Genomic DNA, 21,247 nt, shown 5'->3' with positions numbered 1-21,247 from the left:
CGTCAATCCTATAAACTGGATGGCTGAAATGAAAAATAAAGGACTTAATCTAAAAAATGTATAGGTACTTCATAATTATTGTGCTATTGTGATTCATGTTTGTAGGTACAATTAACTAAAAAGGTAATGAATGACGATTGAAATATTAACTTACATAGCTGTTTTCACATTTCTCAATTGAGGAGCGTAAAAATCTTGGTTGTTTTTAAAGAACATGCCAACCATTATAGCACAGTATTACAATATTATTTCCTAATTATAGCGTCCACTTTAGGTAGATTTCTACTGTCTGCTTTTTCGAAATTAGGTTCCATGACAAACAAAAATAACACATAAAGAACAAAACTGATTACAGACACCTTGAATCACAAGAAATAAGTTATACAAGAAACAAAACCAAAAGCGAAATTCAGCAACGACGTGAGTAAACGTTGGGATCACTTGTTATTTACGCCGCTGTGACGTCATGGCAGATGCAGCCAATCATGGATGTTTTCGGTCACGTGGTCATTTTAAAAAATATGATGTTTTTTCTCGACGATTTATAAATAAATAAGTTATTATTTATATCATTTATTAATTTAAATCGCTTCAAAAACCTTATATATATATATGGATTACACAAGTAATTTATTTTTTATACTGTCAAATAGCCTATCCCAAAAAGACCACATAACGAAATTCCGTCCGGATCAATCAATATCAAGACTTCTGCCTTCTGCAAAGCACATATTATACAAAATTTTCATTGTCCTTTCAATTTCCATTGTCAAAAATCTATTTTCATTGTCCAAACAGAATCGGACGCGTGCCCAGCAACGTCCGTAGTATTAATAGTGATCGACGAGTCTGAGGCGGAGGCTGGTCTATCCTCTGCCCGGTGGCTCGTGCAGCAGGAGAGCGGGCCGGCGGGCGCTGGCCTGCGGTCCGCGCTGTCGTGCCTGTACCGCTGGCTGGCTGAGTGGCACGGCACGCCCTCGCTGGGCAGCTGGATCATATGCTTCATTAAGGCGCTGGAGGTGAGTGAAAGGGGGAGGTTGGGTTAGGAATGCGTGTACCTCCGCAGTCCCGTCTAAAGCAGTTCGTAGCGCGATGGAAGAACATAGGTCATAGGTAACAAGAACATAGGTCTAGTGCAGCACTGAAGGCTTCATCCCCGGGGGCCAGGCGTATTCCCCACTTAATAAAACGATCAGATCAGATCGGCGCCTTGTGAGTGCATTGTGTGAACCCAACCCGGGTTAAAAGCCCCCAACTTTATTTTTCAGTTTGAAAAGAGTGCTTCAATGTAAATTTTAACAGAGATTGCCGAAATGATAATTGGTGAAGTTATTTCACTAATTTATGTATGTAATGATTTGAACAATTTATTTATGACTAGCTGTCCCGGCGAACTTTGTACCGCCCTGTCAATGAATGTTGTGTTACCTTTTAGCTGAACTAATTTAGGCTTTGATGAACGTAATACAATGATACAAAATAAATATTTATATGGATTGATATGTAATAGTATTTTAATTTATTACTTCAAACACGTCTCAGAGAAAAATGATTGAATTTTAATAAGCTGTGCAGCATGGATTAACTCTTTTCATTATTTAACTGTTATCGACCACGCCATCGTTTCGTTTCACTTTAGTTGTGATAATAATTCTACCATTATCATTGGGCGATCGACGCTGATACAGTGGGTAACCATCGCTGCTTGTGATGGTCTCTGCCATCAATTTTCGTGGATACCTTTTGGTACACTCGCTGTCAACCATGCATGGTGTTTGTTGGTTGATGGTATCACGGTCCATGAATCATATTCGTGATAAAAACGTCATGTCGGTCTGGATCGGTTTTAGGATTAGCAATCCCCGCACACTCATATATTTTATTCTTTCGACTAACCAAATTAAAATGTGTGCATGCTGCAAGCCAGATTTTCGTCATTCGATTGAATACATCCATCATTGAATAATCCCAAAGATGTGTTCCTTTAATGTAACTCATCAGTGATCGGATTTTTTTCTTGAAAACACGTGTGGTGATGACGTGCCGATCACTTGATATTTGTCCGGGAAGCAACAGTTGAATAATTTCCATCCATTTCGGATTACATATAAATGTAATGAATAGATCTGGCCGACCATAATGACGAACATATTATTATGTCATTGCATCTTGCACATATTCACTTGGGCTACCTGTGTATGTCGCCGGTAAAATAATCAATAGACCAACATTTTCTGCATCTTCTTCTGTGCTAATTGCATGGCGTAAATGGATGCAATCTTCAAAACGCAATTTACGAAATCGCAACAAATAATTTTAATTTTTTACATTTTTATTGAATTTTTTTTTAATTTTAATTTTTTCTAGCTGGCCCGGCGAACTTCGTACCGCCCAGTCAATGAATGTCGTGTTACCTTTGGGCTTGGAACTAATTTAGGCTTTGATGAATGGAATACAATGATACAAAATAAATAAAGATATATAACAGCAATTTTATTTCGATGAATAACACATAGGTATAGGAAAAAGAATAAAAAAAAAACAATAATTAGATACTTGATTACTTCATACACGTGCCAGAGAAAAATTATCGAATTAAACTACGCTTTGCAGCCTGGGATGCATTCGGATTAACTCTTTTCATTCTTTAACTGTTGTCGACCACAAAATCGTTTCCTTTCACTTTAGTTATGATAGTTCTACCACTATCATCTTGTTGCCCGTGATAGTTTCTACAGTAAATTTTCGTGGATTCCTTTTGGAACACTCGCTGTCAACTATGCATGGTGATTGGCGGTTGATGGTGCCACCCGGTCCATTAATCATATTCATGATTACAACATAATGTCGGTCTGGATCGATTGAATACATCCATCATTGAATAATCCGAAAGATGTGTTGCTTTAATGTAACTCATTGCTTGAAAACACGTGTGGTAATGTCGAGCCGATCACTTGATAATTGTCCGGGACGCAGCAGTAGAATAATTTCCATCCATTTTGGATTTCATGTAAATGTAATGAATAGATCCAGGCCGACCATAATGACGAACATATGTCATTGCATCTTGCGCATATTCATGCGTATGACTTGGGCTACCTGTGTATGTCGCTGGTAAAATAGCACCTAAGCACCTAAATAGCCCAATATTTTCTGCATCTTCTTCTCTGTGCTAATTGCATCGCGTAAATGGATGTAATCTTCAAAACGCAATTTAGCTTGGTTCAATCGAATGAGCCAGGCCCTCCGTTTCAATTTTAACGTTATAATATTATTTCAACGCAATATTGTTGAAGCATTCGACGAAATCGCGACAAATAGTTGTCAGAATTTTTACATTTTTAGAGATTTTTTTTTTAAATAATTAATCGAACTATCCTTCTTGGTTAGTTTCCTCACCGAAAATACCTTATCAACTTCTGAAAGCACGCGTAAACACAAATATTTGAGGAATTTTTATGTATCTGCTTTAATTGCACTTTTCAATAATTGATTTAAAAAAAATACAGACAATAGTTTATTCACCCTTTTTACTTTTTAATTATTTTACACAAAATACATTTTTGAACGCATGAATGTCAAACAATATTTTGACCGTATTCAACCGTATTTGACTGGATTGACAACTAATGATTGACATGTACGAAAATCAAAATTATTTTTATATAGTGGCCCGCCCGGGCTTCGGCCGTGGTACATATTTCGCAATAAAAGGTAGCCTATGTCCTTTCTCGGGTATCAAAATATCTCCATACCAAATTTCATGCAAATTGGTTCAGTAGTTTAGGCGTGATTGAGTAACAGACAGACAGACAGACAGAGTTACTTTCGCATTTATAATATTAGTATGGATTAGTGCTAATTAATCAATGTTCAATTTCAAATATTTGATCGCCCAAACGGGGTGGAATGTAACATTCGTATGAAATACCAAACCTGCATTGTAACTACATTCTATCCAAATTTAATTATAATTTGTATTTGAATTTGCTTCGTTGAAGCGATGTCAGAATTTGCTTTTGATATTGGGTATCCGGTATAGTAATTTGTGATAGAAATGGGTAAAGCCTAGTAGTTGATAGGGTAAAAATAAACGGATGAACTTTCGGAGAACTATAGAGTCAGGTCAGTCCAAACCAAGAGACGGGGCTGAAATAAAGAAGCCATTCATAGACAATTAAACTCAATCCAACGTAGAACTGTCTATACCGCATTACATCTGTTCATATGTCGACGGTATTGTCAGTGAAGTTTAATGGTTATTTCACGATTCAACTCAATTAGATTCTAGCTCTTGTGAATGTCTACAAGTTTTCAAAGTTTACATATATGCGTTACAATATTATGTGAATTGTAAAAGAAGTGTTTAAAATGTCAGCTTTTCGTTTACGCTAGCGATTTTTGCTGTGCTGTTATAGTTTTACTACGAATTTTCTGTTCCTTTTCAATTCGACGTGCACCGGACGTTTGTCTAGTTGTTGGATAAAGCCTTTATGTTATTAATTGCGTTAGGAGATCCTGTCTTAGTTATCTATGGACGGTAAACTCGTGTGCAGAACACAATAGAAAATTAATTATTCGATCGCGCGATGTTCGACGACCATGTTAGTTGGAAAACTATTGCATCGCAATTACAAGCGTTGGGTTTAAATAGATTTAAATTATTTGTAGGTAAATATAGTGCTCCTGTTAAACAATTTTTTGTGTAGACAACTCTTTTGTTAATTTCTTTACGTAGGTACAATATAGATAACGTGAAAATCTGCATAAAGATATTATAAACAATCTTCATAGCTCATTATGCGAACAACTTGTAGTTGATAGTTAGCAGGCTGTAAAGTTTTAAACGATGCGTGTTCTATCAGATTTTCTCCTAGTATTTTTATTCAAATATCTAGCAGAATACTCAAAACATCAACTACGACGCATAAGTTCTCAACACCTGTTGTATAGTTGATATCGGATATCGATCCTGGTCTCGAAATAAACTTCTAAGCGAATCCCACTTGATAGTACAAGCGCGGATACACTTATGATAATAGACTTATTATACAGGGTGGATTAATTTATGTACACCTCGTTTGATGTTTAAATTATTTGTTGCTAAGGTATCAAAGTAAGGGGTTGGTAAGCTCTTGTATTTACAGTTAAAATTTATAAATTACTCTATTGAAACAAGCTAATCTTGCAACTTTTTGGATAATTTTATCCATGTTCGGAGACTATAAACTAAGTTATGCAAAACTGCCGAGAGTTTGTGAAACAGAAGTAGAAATCGAAATAAAAATAGAATTACAGGCAGAAAAAGAAATGGTGCTTTAAGGAAACTGTTTATCAAGCCGTTCAATCTATAATTAGATTCATTTTCATTTGCAGTTTGCAAGTGAAATTCCCGTATAGACCTCTAGGCCTTCTGTCTCACTCCACCCTTTCATAATAAATAATTAGGCCACGAATCACGATCCAGCCTTTCACTAAACCTAAAGGTAAATTCCGGATGTTTCAAACTGAGTTATCGATGTTTATTCATGTTAATTATTGAAAGTAGATGCATCTTTAGAATATTTTCGCTGTTTATCGCTCTGTAGCTGATAATTTAAATCTACCTCCATAATTGGTTATTTCAATTATTATCGTCCTCATCATTAACGTCGCACGTTGTACGCCATTTAAAAACTTATTAAAATTCATAGGATGGAAAAAAATTAACCCATACTAATAGCGAAAGAGAGATGTTTTATGTGCAATATTAATAATGATAGTATTTATTTTCTTACTTTTATAAAGTTTACACGGCAACACATCATTTTTGTCACCAAGCAGAATAAATATTAATTTTTTTGTAATTACAGTTGTAGAAGAGATTCTGTGTTTTTAGATAACTAGAACTAAATCAAGTCTAAAAAAATCAGATGAAACTAATGCATTTTTCAAAAGCTAAGCAAAAATACAGGCGTAGCTCTGCTACACGAAATACGACATAGCCTTCACATCAGATGAGAAATAATGTATTTGGACTGGCCTATACAACCTTTAGCAGTATTCAGGATGGATAGAATTGTAATATTGGATTTCCGGTGCTCCCAATCGGACAAAATGCAGCAGCTAAGCATTTTAAAGTATTTCTAAAGGATAGGTGGAATTGTGTCGATATGAAATAGTCAAGGCGCCGAGTAGTCCGTCTGTCCGTCTTCAGTCACTGTACCTTTAAATTGGCGATCGTAAACTTCGATTCATCAAACGAGGACCTTTTGAGGAAGAATCTTGAAAGATATATATATGTTAAAGTAAATAGCGCACTATAAACTCAAATAGCTTTATAAATTATAATTATTTTCGTACTCATACAGTTCTTGCACCTATTTTTGATAAAAGCTTTTGATAAAGAGAAGTATCTTTAGTTTTAAAATATTTATCCTATGTTAGCATTTTGAAGCTATTCGGTTCAGGTCGCATATTTTGTACGATACTGTAGCATTGGAATTTAAAATTTTTTCTTTTTCTACGCGTCGATACTTCGAGGAATTTTATAATAAAGCATTATACACCCTTTTCCTTTGAAAGGATTTTTGACTAGTGCATTCTGAAAAGCTGATTCAATTTTACCCATATATTTTTTCCCGTTATCACAACCGTGTTACACGTGTATTAGAAATACCCCGTGTATTTCTAATACACGTGTAATAAAGTTTATTATAACTGTGTAAGTTGAAAATATCACAATTGTGTGTATTTCTGTAAAAATAAGTATTTAGCTAGCGATCAAAGAGGTCGCTGCGGCAAAGTGAAAGACGCAAGTTAAAGTATTTTTCGCATTTAATAGGTTTCCAAGATTTTATACTTTTCTATTTCTTTTCTCTAGGTTCTATACTTAAGTATTTGTCCACAGGAGAACGAGCTGTTCGATATATTGATCGAAGTATCGGTTGATAACATCGCGAATCTATTCACGGCCATTAACAATCCGGTGCCGCTTCGGCAGACGGTTGCGGATGTCATCCTTCACGTGCTCGCTTCTTTGCAGGAGTCCGCCGAAGCCTTTGATAGGGTAAGTTATTGTGGTTGCGAATATCCGACGTGTACGCAATTTATATGACGTTGCTATGGCAAACGTTGCGATGTGTGATGGATATATTATGAATTATGGCTACGTCTAGGTGCAGCTTGTTAAAATGAAAACTGACTCCTTTACACTATATCCTTTAGGATGTCGATGACATTTTTCTTGCATTTTTCCGATTTTCCCTATCCGTCATACCGGGAGCCGGTATGGTCGACAGACAGCGAAATTTTGAGATAGACTTTTACATTAACTCGATTTTCTCCGTATCTAGTACGAATCAAGTTAATTCAAGTTATAAATCTTATTGTAAATTGAATAATCTTTATTCACTTTCAACCATTTCTATATAAATACTCAATTAAAGCTAACACAGAACTTTCAACAGAGGGTAGTGTGATATTTAGATAAGTTTCGGTTATAATTTGAATTAAAACAACATTTGGAAGTAATTAAAACATTTTATTTACAACTTATCACATTAGGTTTAAAATACAACACAAAATTCAAGTGCCACCATACAAATTTTTTACACAACACACGATCTTAATATCGTCACAAAAAACCGCCACTTGAACGAGTCATCAAAAGTGGGTATCGTATTTCAACCTAATTTTAAATGACGCATGCCGATTTGGACACGATGTTTTGTTTATTAGAAACTTAAGCTTATAAACTATGTATTACGAAAGTATCGCAGCACTATATTATAAATATCTTGAGTAGGAGCTAAACAAAAATAACTCAAAAATTTGGGTCAAAAATTATGTACATTTAAAAACATAGTTTTTGGAAAAAATATTGCAACTAACGGAACTTTTAGACATTTTCTAAGATTTAGATAGATTAAAGCATCAAAACAAATCAACAGAACAGTACAGTTCTAAGAAATATTTCAAGATATAAGTTGTTAAAAGTAGCAAAAAATTGTTCATTTTGGTACCTGGAGGCTATAAAAGTATGGATACGACTTTTCGTAAAACATAATATTTTCAAGGCATGGCTCTTATTAGATGTGTTTGTTTTTTACTATCATACATTCAAAACATCTATTCTGGTCATATTTCGGTAATGTAGCAGTCAGCAATCAATTAAAATTTTAATGCATACAAAAATATTCCTGAGGCATATCCATACTTAGGTAGCATCCTAAAAATACGCAATCTGTCGACGTACCGGCTCCCGGTATGATACTACGTAGTATCATATTTCACTACGTATTTTCATGTTTTTGAAACAAATATAATGCTACCCTATGAAATATATCAAAACTAAGTAGTTTTACGTTTTAGATCTAATATCAACTTACCTTTTTATCCATTTCTGGCTGAAATATAACGACAATAAAATCGTCATCACGCGTTCGACCTTGCACATGCTGATAGTTACAGACCGAATTTTAGTGAAAGTTAACAGAACTATTATATAATTAGTATATATAATCAATATTTAATAACCCATCCATCGTTGCTTTTAATATTCAGCGAATCACTTTAAGATTAGAACAAGTTTTCACCAAAACAAAAATACGTAGTCACCACGTGCGATGACGGAGTTTTGAATGACGCGTGTTTAAATTTTTTTCACTAGCGCTGCTCGTGTTTTGGCGTCACTAGCCGGCCTGTTTCTTCTATAAGCATTTGTAATGTGTCAGAAAGGATAGGGTGATATACAATGAGGTTGTTTATACTAAAAAACAAAACACTCGAACCCACACCGGCCCCCGGTATATCGACATACACGGCGAAAATTTGTTTACACCGGGAGCCGGTATTTCGACATGCGAGAGGATATTGCAACTAATGTTATAGCGTGTCTGTGGTTATGTCCCTTCTTGATTATTCTATGTCGAATTTCCAAGCATTGCATGCATTGAAACTCAATCATCATCCTTACCTGTACTCATAAATCTGGTTACTATTCGAAAGAAGTCGCGAGTGAAATCTAGTAGCTCATATATTAACAAGACTCTAGATCTTATTAAAGAGGAATCTGTTTTGTCTTTATTTCCGAGAGTCGTAATGAATAGCGCTGTCATTTCTTCATTTATGTGAAGATGAAATTTGTTATGAACAGGAATAGATGTCACATAAAAGATGTTTATGCAGAAATGAATAAGCGTCTTAATTTCGGCACCCTTACTGAGAATATAAAGGTCTGAGTTTGTGACGAGAAAATACTAAATTATAAATGCGAAAGTTTTTGAGGATGGATGGATATTTGTTACTCCTTCACGCAAATACTACTGAACCGATTCCAATGAAATTTGGTATGTAGGTAGCTAAAGATCCAGAATAAGACATAGGCTACTTTTTATCCTGGAAATCCCCCAGAAACGGGTTTTCTTTGAAAACGCGGCCGCAGCCGCGGGCGTAAATCAAATTGTGAACATTTAAAAATGTTCTCTTAGATATCCCCACACGTGGGCGAAGTGCTGGTGAGCCTGGCCGAGGACAGTGGGCAGTGGAACCGGCAACTGCTGCAGAATCTAGTCGACATTCTCACGGCCATGATGAACCACAACATGGAGACTCTGAGAGGCGACAACCTGTACATATTCCGCGATAGATACGCGCACGTGGTGAGTCCCTTTGTGTTTCATTCCTTTTGCAATTCTTTACGTAAACTTTACAGGCTCACCTTTTCATCCATTATTCGCCCCTAATGCCATTGTTGTTGTACATCAGGACGTGCTACGACACGTTTATGGTATTGGTTGAAAAATAAACGTTTTGTAACGTTTTATACGATACGGTGGAACGGACTTATGAATATGTCAAAAGCGAATCATCTTTGACTCGATAATTGACAAGAAATGAGGTTTTCGTTGGATAATGATAGATTTTTCATTTTACGTATGACTGGAAGTCGTATGATTTGAAATTTTCAATCGCAAGTCACCCTTGACGGATATTAATTTTGCATGCATGTAGCGTTAGCGTAAGTCTAAGCTTATAAATCCCATTTGGGAGTCTGACATAGAAGATGAGAAAATATACAAATACAAATGTATTAAGAAAACAAGATTTTTAACGGATTTAAAAGTAGTATTTAACTCCATGGTAAATAATATAAATAGATTAGTATCTCTGTGACCATACTCGCTGTTAAGTGTTCGAAACGTCCGCGTCGGGTTAAGTACATCTTCACTACATAGTATAAAACAAAGTCGATTTCTCTGTCCCTATATCCCTATGTCCCTATGTCCCTTTGTACGCTTAAATCTTTGAAACTACGCAACGGATTTTGATGCGGTTTTTTTTAATAGAAAGAGTGATTCAAGAGGAAGATTTATATGTATAATAACACCCATTAAATAGTGGAGAAGTACTGTTATTTTTGAGGTTTCTAATGTGATGTCGTAAAAAATTACATTTTTCCGCTTACATTGCAAACGCAGGCTGAACCCTACGAGTTTTATCAAAATAATGTACTTAGTATTATACACATTGAAAAGGTCTACAGAAAAGTCCGCGATGGTATATGTCTATCTCTTATGGATAACCCACAATAACTTTTTTTTGTCATTTACTTTTTACGACAAATAATGGCTAATTTTCGAAGCGATTTTAACCAATACAGCATTAATCCTTAACCAATTAAATACCTTGAATACATTGTTCATTTAATATAGATCTATATGGCCCTTTACACCGTATGATTTAAGTGAATATTTTCGAAGATATTACAGATTTAAAAATTGCGGGACGTAGCGTTTGCGGCGGTACCGGCCGGCCGCCCGGCTATATATTCTATACCCGTGCGAAGCCAGAGCAGGCCTCCGTCACTCGCTCAAGGTCGCGCTATAAGTGCCTACCGCACAGTAGGTCGGTACCGACCCAAGCGGCAGTTGGTTGGCACACGCGAGACTGCGCACCCGCGTCACGTTTCCCGCGCTCGCTACCAAGATGCCCGGTTATTGCGATGTGGACGGGTGTCGGAGTTCAAGAGTGAATAACAAGGAATTGTCTTTTTTTCAATTGCCTAAACAGGAACCAGGAGACACATATAGCGGGTACACGCGGGTGAAACCGAAGTAAACAACTACTATCAATAAGATTTAATTTTTTTATTGTATAATGTAACAAATATAATTAACAATAAAAAATTAAGTGTTTCAGCAACTCTGTGTTTAATTTACGCGCTCGGTACAACCCTAAAGTTTTCGTTTGATGACGCAATCACGCGGCGTACGCGGGAAACTCGCTTCTCGGTGCGTGTTCGTAGAGTACATTTCTTACTGCAGCCGAGTTGCGGCGCATTTTGTAGGTAAATATAGCGTAGGTATTTTAGCTTTTGTATGGGAGTGATGTATCTGTTACGAAGTAACTATTCTCTAATCTGTGGCCAGAGCGGGCCGCTATGTTTTTATATACAACGTTCACAGTTTTTCTGTAGTGTATTTAGTATCAGCATTGCACCCGTGCGAAGCCGGGGCGGGTCGCTAGTAATATATATATATAAATCTCGTGTCACAATGTTTGTCCTCAATGGACTCCTAAACCACTTAACCGATTATAATAAAATTCGCACACCATGTGCAGTTCGATCCAACTTGAGAGATAGGATAGTTTAAATATGTAGGTACCTACCACGGGCGAAGCCGGGGAGGACCGCTAGTATTATAATGAACATTAGATCACGTTTAAAATCCGCAAAAAAGTCTTTAATTTCTAATTGTATAAAAAATCGCGTCAAATAAAATACTAAGGCTTGTAATTTCAATTGTATACTCTATTTTTTTTTCGTAATATCAATTTAAATCTTAATATCAAAGACAACCATGTCAATTCGCATAAAATTCCGTTTAAATATATATATTATCGTAAAGACATAATGACAATAGTTTAAACCCCACGCAACAGTTTATAAATGCCCATATAGTCCATTGAATGAGTCCCTCCAAGGGGGGTCTAGAGTGCGTGAGTTAGTAACGTAAGATGTTTCTTCGGAAACATGTCAAGAGTCCCTAGGTAATAAACATACTAAAACCCCGGGCCACTAGGAGGAGCCCCGGAGTGGGGGGAGGGGGGAAATGGGTCCATTTTTTCATTTTTCGCTTAAATCTCAAAAACGGTACATGTTAGAGAAAAACTTTCAAGGAAAAGTTGAAAGGCCATAAAATTATCTACAAGTTGTACCTAAATCATTTTTTCCTATATCCTACCGTTTCTGAGTTATACGCAGTAAAACATGATTTTGGCTCAAACAATTTCCACATCAATCGATCAAAAAATATTTCTTTCTTCCAAAAAACTCAAATGTGCAACTTGTGACCAGTACTGATAGATTGCTCTTAATTAGGTCTATAATTGGTAAAATAAACACATTCCTCCATGGAAGCCTTTAGGAGGAATCGATTGTCAAAATATTATATTAGGGCAGTTTGAGTTACTGAACTTGATCTTTTTATTTTTTTCTTCCAAAAAACTCAAAAGTACAACTTGTGACCGGTACAGATAGATTGCTCATAATTAGGTCTATCATTGCTAAAAATACCAGATTCCACCACGGAGGCGTTTACGGGGAATTGAATTTTATCAGGGTAGTTACGATACATGAACTTTTTATTTTTTTTCTTCCAAAATGCTCAAAAGTGCAACTTGTGACCGGTACAGATAGATTGCTCATAATTAGGTCTATCATTGATAAAAATACCAGATTCCACCATGGAGGCGTTTACGGGGAATTGAATTTTATTAGGGTAGTTAGTTAAAAAGTTCATGTATCGTAACTACCCTAATAAAATTCAATACCTCCTAAACGCCTCCATGGTGGAATCTGGTTTTTTTATCAATGATAGACCTAATTATGAGCAATCAATCGGTACCGGTCACAAGTTGCACTTTTGAGTTTTTTTGGAAGAAAAAAAATAAAAAGTTCAAGTATCGTATCTACCCTAATAAAATTCAATTCCCCGTAAACGCCTCGGTGGTGGAATCTAGTATTTTTATCAATGATAGACCTTATTATGAGTAATTTATCTGTACCGGTCACAAGTTGCACTTTTGAGTTTTTTGGAAGAAAAAAATAAAAAGATCAAGTTCAGTAACTCAAACTACCCTAATATAGTATTTTGACAATCGATTCCTCCTAAAGGCCTCCATGGAGGAATGTGTTTATTTTACCAATTATAGACCTAATTAAGAGCAATCTAACAGTACCGGTCACAAGTTGCACTTTTGAGTTTTTTGGAAGAAAAAAATAAAAAGATCAAGTTCAGTAACTCAAACTACCCTAATATAGTATTTTGACAATCGATTCCTCCTAAAGGCTTCCATGGAGGAATGTGTTTATTTTACCAATTATAGACCTAATTAAGAGCAATCTATCAGTATCGGTCACAAGTTGCACTTTTGAGTTTTTTTGGAGAAAAAAAATAAAAAGTTCAAGTATCGTAACTACCCTAATAAAATTCAATTCCCCGTAAACGCCTCCGTGGTGGAATTTGGTATTTTTATCAATGATAGACCCAATTATGAGCAATCTATCTGTACCGGTCACAAGTTGCACTTTTGAGTTTTTTGGAAGAAAAAAAATAAAAAGATCAAGTTCAGTAACTCAAACTACCATATTATAATATTTTGACAATCGATTCCTCCTAAAGGCTTCCATGGAGGAATGTGTTTATTTTACCAATTATAGACCTAATTAAGAGCAATCTATCAGTACCGGTCACAAGTTGCACATTTGAGTTTTTTGGAAGAAAGAAATATTTTTTGATCGATTGATGTGGAAATTGTTTGAGCCAAAATCATGTTTTACCGCGTATAACTCAGAAACGGTAGGATATAGGAAAAAATGATTCAGGTACAACTTGTAGATAATTTTATGGCCTTTCAACTTTTCCTTGAAAGTTTTTCTCTAACATGTACCGTTTTTGAGATTTAAGCGAAAAATGAAAAAATGGACCCATTTCCCCCCTCCCCCCACTCCGGGGCTCCTCCTAGTGGCCCGGGGTTTTAGTATGTTTATTACCTAGGGAATCTTGACATGTTTCCGAAGAAACATCTTACGTTACTAACTCACGCACTCTAGAACTTTTTATTCAATGGACTAATAGATGAGCGATTAAGTTTAGTGAGTAGCGACAGGGTACATCGATTACGAGTTAATCCACGAATAACAGTTTATTCTAGATATGTAGTATATCGAAATTTAAACTACATTAGAGAAAACCTTATTTTTTAATATTGTTTCATCTAAAAGCAGATATTATTATGATTATGTTACCTACGTAGGTGTCCTTAGCTATAATATAAGGTCTACAAACTAATAACATAGAAATGTCAAAGGGCACTGTGAACATGGAATGGAATAATTCGATATAAGGGATGAATATTCAGACCGAAATAAGTTCCAATTTCATCGTATACCAGAGTTATTTCTGTTGTGCTATACTCGAACAGCGCATAACAATGTAACGGAATATCCGCTAGCAGAAATCTACTCGATATAAATTATCATATTGGCATGAAATGAAATGCATAAAATTACTTTAATACTATCCTTACATGTGCTTCATGGTTATTTGCAATTTATCATCGTTATACCGTCGCAGAATAAAAACCTCTTTCCAATTTTGCAATAGCCCATTCGAGTGAATACTCTTCCACATCGGTCCGGAATCCAGACAGACAGACAGGACCGAAATCATATGAGCTCTGTGTATTTGAATAGGGAAACCAAAAAAATGCAAAACAACTCGATGGTAAATAAAACGGGTGACCGCTTTGTCACTGGGTGTTGACCAAACGGTTGGGTTTACAAAGCCCGCCACACCATACATCGTTTTTTCTAATAGTAAAACCAAAATAACAGTTTTTTAGGTTTACCTTTAGTGATATTCTAGCAACCTGCTTTGATTTCGCGCGGAGTTAGTAATTGTCACGGTTTTCCAAACAAAGCTTTTTGGAAAGGTGTTGTATTCATAAAGCGCATTGCATTCTTTAAAAAAAATAATACTTTTTAAATTATTCACGACATATCTTATAATGATATGGAGCGTACCCATGAAAGCTCAAGGCGAACTACTTAACGGCGTATTAATTGGAAAGTTCCTCAATAAGAGAGATTATACTAAAACATTTCTAATTAAGAGAAACGGATGTAAAGAAGACTTGTGAACCTTAAAAATTACTTGTCAATCAACCATACTTGTATCTATGGTTAGTTTTCTAGTACACAAACAAAATTAATGTAAAAAGAATGATGAAAGTTTTAGATTGAAGTATAAAATATAATTCAGCTGCCATCTTTTGCTCGGTTTACTTTTTGTTTTGAGCACTTCCCGTTTCTTATTTACCTTTAGTAAAATTACATTTTTTGCGTTGCGACTTGCGTCAGAAAACAGGAAATAAGTTTTTAATATCGATTTTCTGTGGGACGTTGAGGACGGGAATAGTTTAATGAAAAGTACCGTCTATAATATTTTTTGATGTTTGAGCGACTTTAGCATTTGATTTTATACCGCTTCCTACACGCTATGCTATTTTTAAGTTAGCATTATATATAATTACAGCCATCCCATGTAAACTATGGATCTCCGAAGAGAGGACGTGATTTCAGTTCTAATTAACTGCAATTGATACGTCATTAGGTGTGAAATATATACTTCTATGAATCGTGTAACTATGTAGTAATAATATTATGTCTTCTGATAAATCTAACTCAAAGCGCCGCTAATTGGCGCGCATCGCTTCTTAGAAATTGTCATTTTCCGCAACATGCAGAACTCCAGCAAGCAATATAGAGGTGTTAAGTCGATATAATTATTAAAAGGAGCCATAGAATTTGTGGTGTTTATATTGTGAATGACATTATTCTCAGCTAATTCCAGTATTAAGTTCGTAATTTGTTGTGTTTTTCATTAATTGTCATTGTTTATGTTACGTAAAGTATGGTTAGAAGGTTTTAAGATTTTATAATGTTTTAGAAATGAAGAAATCTGAGTAAAATTCGATTTTGAGATTAAACTATCAGAACGAGATACCCCACCGAGGGTAAGCTTTACAAGTTCTCTGAGAGATGAAAATGGGATATGATATTTTCTTAGGCTTCGATGTCTTTGTAACGTATAAGTTCAAAGACGACTGAAAAAATAATAATACTTAACACTAAAATTATTGCAGACTTAATATTTTAAGTAATATATTACTGTGCTGCACTCTATAGTATTAAGCCGTAGCGTAATAATAGGTTCAAAGTATTTCACATACAAATCAATAAGTAGTTTGATAATGAACAAACCTAAATTATTCTGTGCCCGATAAAGTATTGTTCATTTTGGTTACATTTTAATTGAAAACATAATTTCGGCCACGGGATTGACAAAGGCGTCGCACTAATACGAGGTGTAGTTGATAATGAGCCCTAGTGACGTGACCGTAAGGTCGCTGCGACTGAATGCAAGCTGAAGTTCAGAAGGCTCAGGCTGGCTGTCTGGATCCGAGCGTGCAGTCGGCCCGGCGCTATCATGCGATAAACACGCTCTGACCGCTCCCGTCCGCACTTTATATCGGCCATTGATCACTATTGCCACTTGAATTATGTATGTAATATTCCTTTTTTATGCACCTTTGATGTTGTGGTATTTTAATTTTGATGTATTTTTTTGCATTTTTTAAATTTTATTTCCGGTTCTGATTTCCGCCTATTAATGTAAAGACCGATGGCCTTCTAATTATTGATTAATGCTTATTTTAGCTGTCACGTAAAATTTTATTTAAATTGTTTCGATTTATTTAACTAATTATACATTGCAATCGGTGCAATCAATATCAAAACTTCAATTATTTAATCTTAGAATTGTAAAAAATTTCGGCCGGACTTTTTCTGAAGTTACCTTTTATGATTTGGGATACAATGCAACTTTCTAGTAAGATTGTTTATCACTTGTTGATTCGGTACTGAGACTTGAGGTGGATTCTTAGTTCTAGCGGTTATTAGAAAGATTCCTTTTCCGTTTTTGCAATGATATAAAATGTTTATATTTCAATACTAGGCAGATACAACGTAGTTATTAAAGTATATATCATTAAGAAAATTAATTTTAGGAACTATAACCATTATTTACATAACTTCAGGGAATCGTCACAATTAAATTTGTATTTGCAATTTACCAATAAATTATTGGAATTGATTAAGAGTGATAAGCTTTGTCTCATTGGTGCGGCATTTGGGCATAGTTTTATTGTTTTCAAAAAAACATTTAGTCATTCAGGCGGCCCGTGCCAAAAGCTTAGATGCTATGAGGAAATTCATTTATTTAAATCCTTTTTCATTGTAGTTATATGTATGTATATCCAAAAAAAGGTTAATTGGTATATTCTACTCTTTATTGTAAATATATTTTTTATCTTGAAAAGCATGGGCGGTAATTCGTTCGGCGAGAGGGCGTAAACATTTTCTTGATAATTTAATATGATCTGTAAGCCGTCGGAGTTTTTTTTCTTCACCATTAAAGGTAGAGTCACATTATCATTTGCTCGAATTGCTCCGATGTGAATCTCATTTATAATATCATGTATGTGAAAGCAGAACTTTGACATTTAAACTTGTAATAAGCATTAGTTACGCTGTCGTTCGTTTTTAATATTCCCTTGCCTTGTTGGTAAATAAAAGAGTTCATAAAACGTGTCACTATTAAAGTTACGGATAGTTCAAATTGCATATTTATTTCATGAAACTTTCTTTTGGAATAAATGGAACGGGAATATGAAATCCTTTTTAAATATCTACTGTGTAATATTAACGTTCAATGTTTTGATTCTCGTTAAATTTATCTGTTACAAGTTGTTATTCGCTGAATTGTGAAGAATTCATTGGATCATGTTGAAGTACAATTTTTAGGAAATGTACGTGTTTTTGTAAACGCTAACGATTTTCGATATTTCTGTTGAGGTGGCAAACGGGTAGGCAGGCCGACAACACAACTAGTATAGCACTTTAATTTAATGAACATAAATGCACCACCCGTTACTTTGTTGTCAAAGGACAAAGTGATGTACAACGTGTGGTTCATAATGCCGTCTTACCACGAGTCAAAGGAAAACATTGCTTTATGAATATGAATAATTAGCTAAATTACTGTCATATTAGGTACTCTGATTTTCAACGAAATATATATTCAGAGTTTGTACTAAAAGGTTATATTAATTAATGCAGTTGCAGACGTCCGACTATTTTGTTTGCTCTTCACTTCCTGTTTTATAAGCAAAAGAACTGCTTTAGAATCTTCTTCTTGGTTCTCTTGAGATATTAAAAGGGCTGCAATGTGATTTTATTGGTTTTATTTTTTCTGATTAAATAAAAAGATTTAATTCGTTAGTGTAAGCATGCCTTATAACTTCGATTTACAAAATCCCCCGCTTCGCTTCCTACGTACTATTTTATAAGAGCTAATTTTCTTTGCCTCGAAGCCAGATTCCACCTACGAGAAGGGATTACAAGACTTCTTGTCACAATAAATAAATACATCGAAAACAATTGTGTATAAATGATATTTCTGCGCTTAAATGTTAAGTTTAAGCAAACATTACTATACGTTTTTTTAGTTGAAATGAAATGTAAGTACTTACCTAATTGTTTTTATCATAAATTATTGTAATGTGCGATTGATTGTACGCTTGAGCCTAGATACATTCCTCGAATTCTTATACGCTACAGTACTTTGATAATATTTCTTAAGTCATCCGTCGCTACAGCGCACTTTTAAGCACTATTCTTGAGATAAGATGAGTTAAATTGTGTTGTTCTCTTTATATTTTCCGTATAAAAGTCTTCGAACAGATCCGGATATATCGAATAAGTGCTATTTGTATTTGATATCGTTTCTTATTTCTTTGTTTGTTTGAATAGAGTCATAGAACGTGAATGATAAAATCACAAGGCTTTATTGAAAAGGCTTTTCGAAACTGGCCCTTAATATGGCCAAAACGGTGATTTATTATTATGTGAAATGACCGCTTGCGTCAATTACTACCAAGCTACATATATACGTCTTATGATTTCTTCTAAAATAGCGCTTACTCAAAAAAGTTCTATGATTTCTTCTGAAGTAGCGCTTACTTTAAAAGGATTTACAGTTTTCTATAAATAACTTTTACCTGGTAATTACGTAAAACGGAATATTCGTGGTATGCGGTACAAACCGCCTACGCAACAATTAGTTGCAAATCTGTTATCAACCTCTAATCTCATCTGAGATCTCGATTGGATTTCAGGATAGGATGGGTTAAAGATATCAATTATGTATCGGTTATAGGTAGGATCATCAATTTATTATATAATACTAGCGGTCCGCCCCGGCTTCGCCCGTGGTACATATGAAAAATAGATGTTGGCCGATTCTCAGACTTACCCGATATGCACAGAAAATTTCATGAGAATCGGTCCACCCGTTTCGGAGGAGTATGCAGACTAACATTGTGACACGAGAATTTTATATATAAGAAGATTATCTAAATATTATAACGAAAACAAAAGCATATACGCATATCATTTGCATTTCCCACATTTGTATAATGATATAAACAGTTATATTTGAAATCTATTTTTTTTTATGTAATGTCCCTTCAACATCACAATATGATTGTGTTTATCAACAGCTTTGTACCGGCATGTGGAAATGAAATGGCAATCTTCGGAAACAAAGTGAGCGTACAAATAGGGTTCGCGTTCTGCGTCGCGAAAACGTATCTTCTGGGTTGTGTGTTTGCAAACACCGAGGTATATCGATTTAAATAGATTAAAATCATCTTTTTGTCGCAGATCCAATGCTTGGAGCGTCATATGGCATCTGGCGAATGTGAGCTATTGCAACTTCAGCCGTGGAAAACCCGTAAAGTTGGACAACCAAGTATGGAGGCCAAGACGCCCGTCCGGAAAGTGGGGTTGCTCAATCTGGGCAACACCTGCTACATGAACAGCGTGATGCAAGCCCTCCTGGTCGCGAGGCAGTAAGTATACTCCTATATACATAACTTTATCGTATTACGTGTGATGCGCTCAGCAAATGTACATACAAATTATGTCGACCTACGCGAAAATATCTGTTTCGCGATAAACTTCAGCTACATTTCGGTGTAACCGTTTGAAATGTTATGCACGTGTACTCTAATGATATCGATTCTGGGATGTCGATGCTGCACGGTAAAAGGTATTAATTTTCTCTTTGCTACAAATTAAATATTCGCGGAAATTTATGACAACCTGTGCAATCAAGTCCATATTATGAATCCTTTTAAAGTTTAAAGCTTTGCTTTAATCTTGCTACGAAATGAAAATGCTTGGAATCAAAGTTATTTTCTTGCACGAGACAACAGTTCATTTATGAATGCCTTTAATTTGTTCTTTCTGTTATATAACTTTTTTATAATTTTAATCATCTGTTGTCTCCGGACTAAGGCGACTCAAATTATTACTATGTGAGGTTCGGTTAAAGTTTGACTTTGTTTTGGTTAAGTTGGATAGATGGTCTATATGTGTTCGAAATAGTATAATGTCATGTAATCTGGTTTATTAGGCTATTTACGTTATGTTTTATTTTGCTGCTGTTACTCCAACGGTAAGGCTATTTGACAAATTGAATAGACTGTACAGCGCTGCTAATAGGAGGCGACGAATTCTATTTGAGTTTAAATATTTTGCCTTTGAGCTTAAAAGCATCGTGTGGACGCCATTAAACTAACCTCTATCGACAGTAGCTGATTTGCTTTATAGCGTCGTGGACTCGTTATCTCTTTGCGAAAGACGACTCCCTTGTATTCAATATATGTATTAGTAAAATCAGTATCTTCACTCGTAGCAAAGTCGCCTACACCTGACATAAATCAGCGGAGTCAACTGCAATGCAATGTACATTACAGTTTTGAAACTCGTAAGCTAGTTCATTTTCGAGAGCGACTTTGTGACGACAATTTTGACCACAGACAGTTTTAAGCTTGTGTCGGATGTTACGTATCTAAAACTAGAAATTTAATATGAAAATGCATAGTGCATAGTTTCTTAACAGTACAACTACTGAAATTGAAATACCTTGAATAGCCCACGTTAAAATTACAATATCCGTACCGAACTTTATTTCAATTGTTTTATCTCTAAAAGATGGAGTGAATGTGATAATTTTGTTGTTGTTTTTTTTACGCCGCTAAAAGGCTGTACGAGCGGACGCCTCAGGCTTGCCGA

General features: G+C 35.2%; 1 protein-coding gene across 2 annotated transcripts in view; it reads left to right on the top strand.

Moving 5' to 3' along the window:
- The window catches only part of DUBAI (Deubiquitinating apoptotic inhibitor), a 52,848-nt gene that overhangs the window by 15,744 nt on the left and 15,857 nt on the right, over positions 1-21,247 (top strand). For both annotated transcript variants that reach the window (XM_089697538.1, XM_089697546.1), the window contains exons 5-8: positions 799-1,019; positions 6,890-7,048; positions 9,471-9,641; positions 19,832-20,019. In XM_089697538.1, the coding sequence (XP_089553664.1) occupies positions 799-1,019; positions 6,890-7,048; positions 9,471-9,641; positions 19,832-20,019 (739 nt within the window). The remainder of the gene's footprint in view (positions 1-798; positions 1,020-6,889; positions 7,049-9,470; positions 9,642-19,831; positions 20,020-21,247) is intronic.

The sequence above is a fragment of the Colias philodice genome, chromosome 1 (assembly GCF_061535455.1).
Source record: "Colias philodice isolate Cphi_HAF_F1 chromosome 1, ilColPhil1 Martin Lab GWU primary, whole genome shotgun sequence".
Lineage (NCBI taxonomy): Eukaryota > Metazoa > Arthropoda > Insecta > Lepidoptera > Pieridae > Colias > Colias philodice.
Note: the sequence above shows the minus strand (reverse complement) of the source record. Positions and strands in the feature narration are given on the sequence as shown.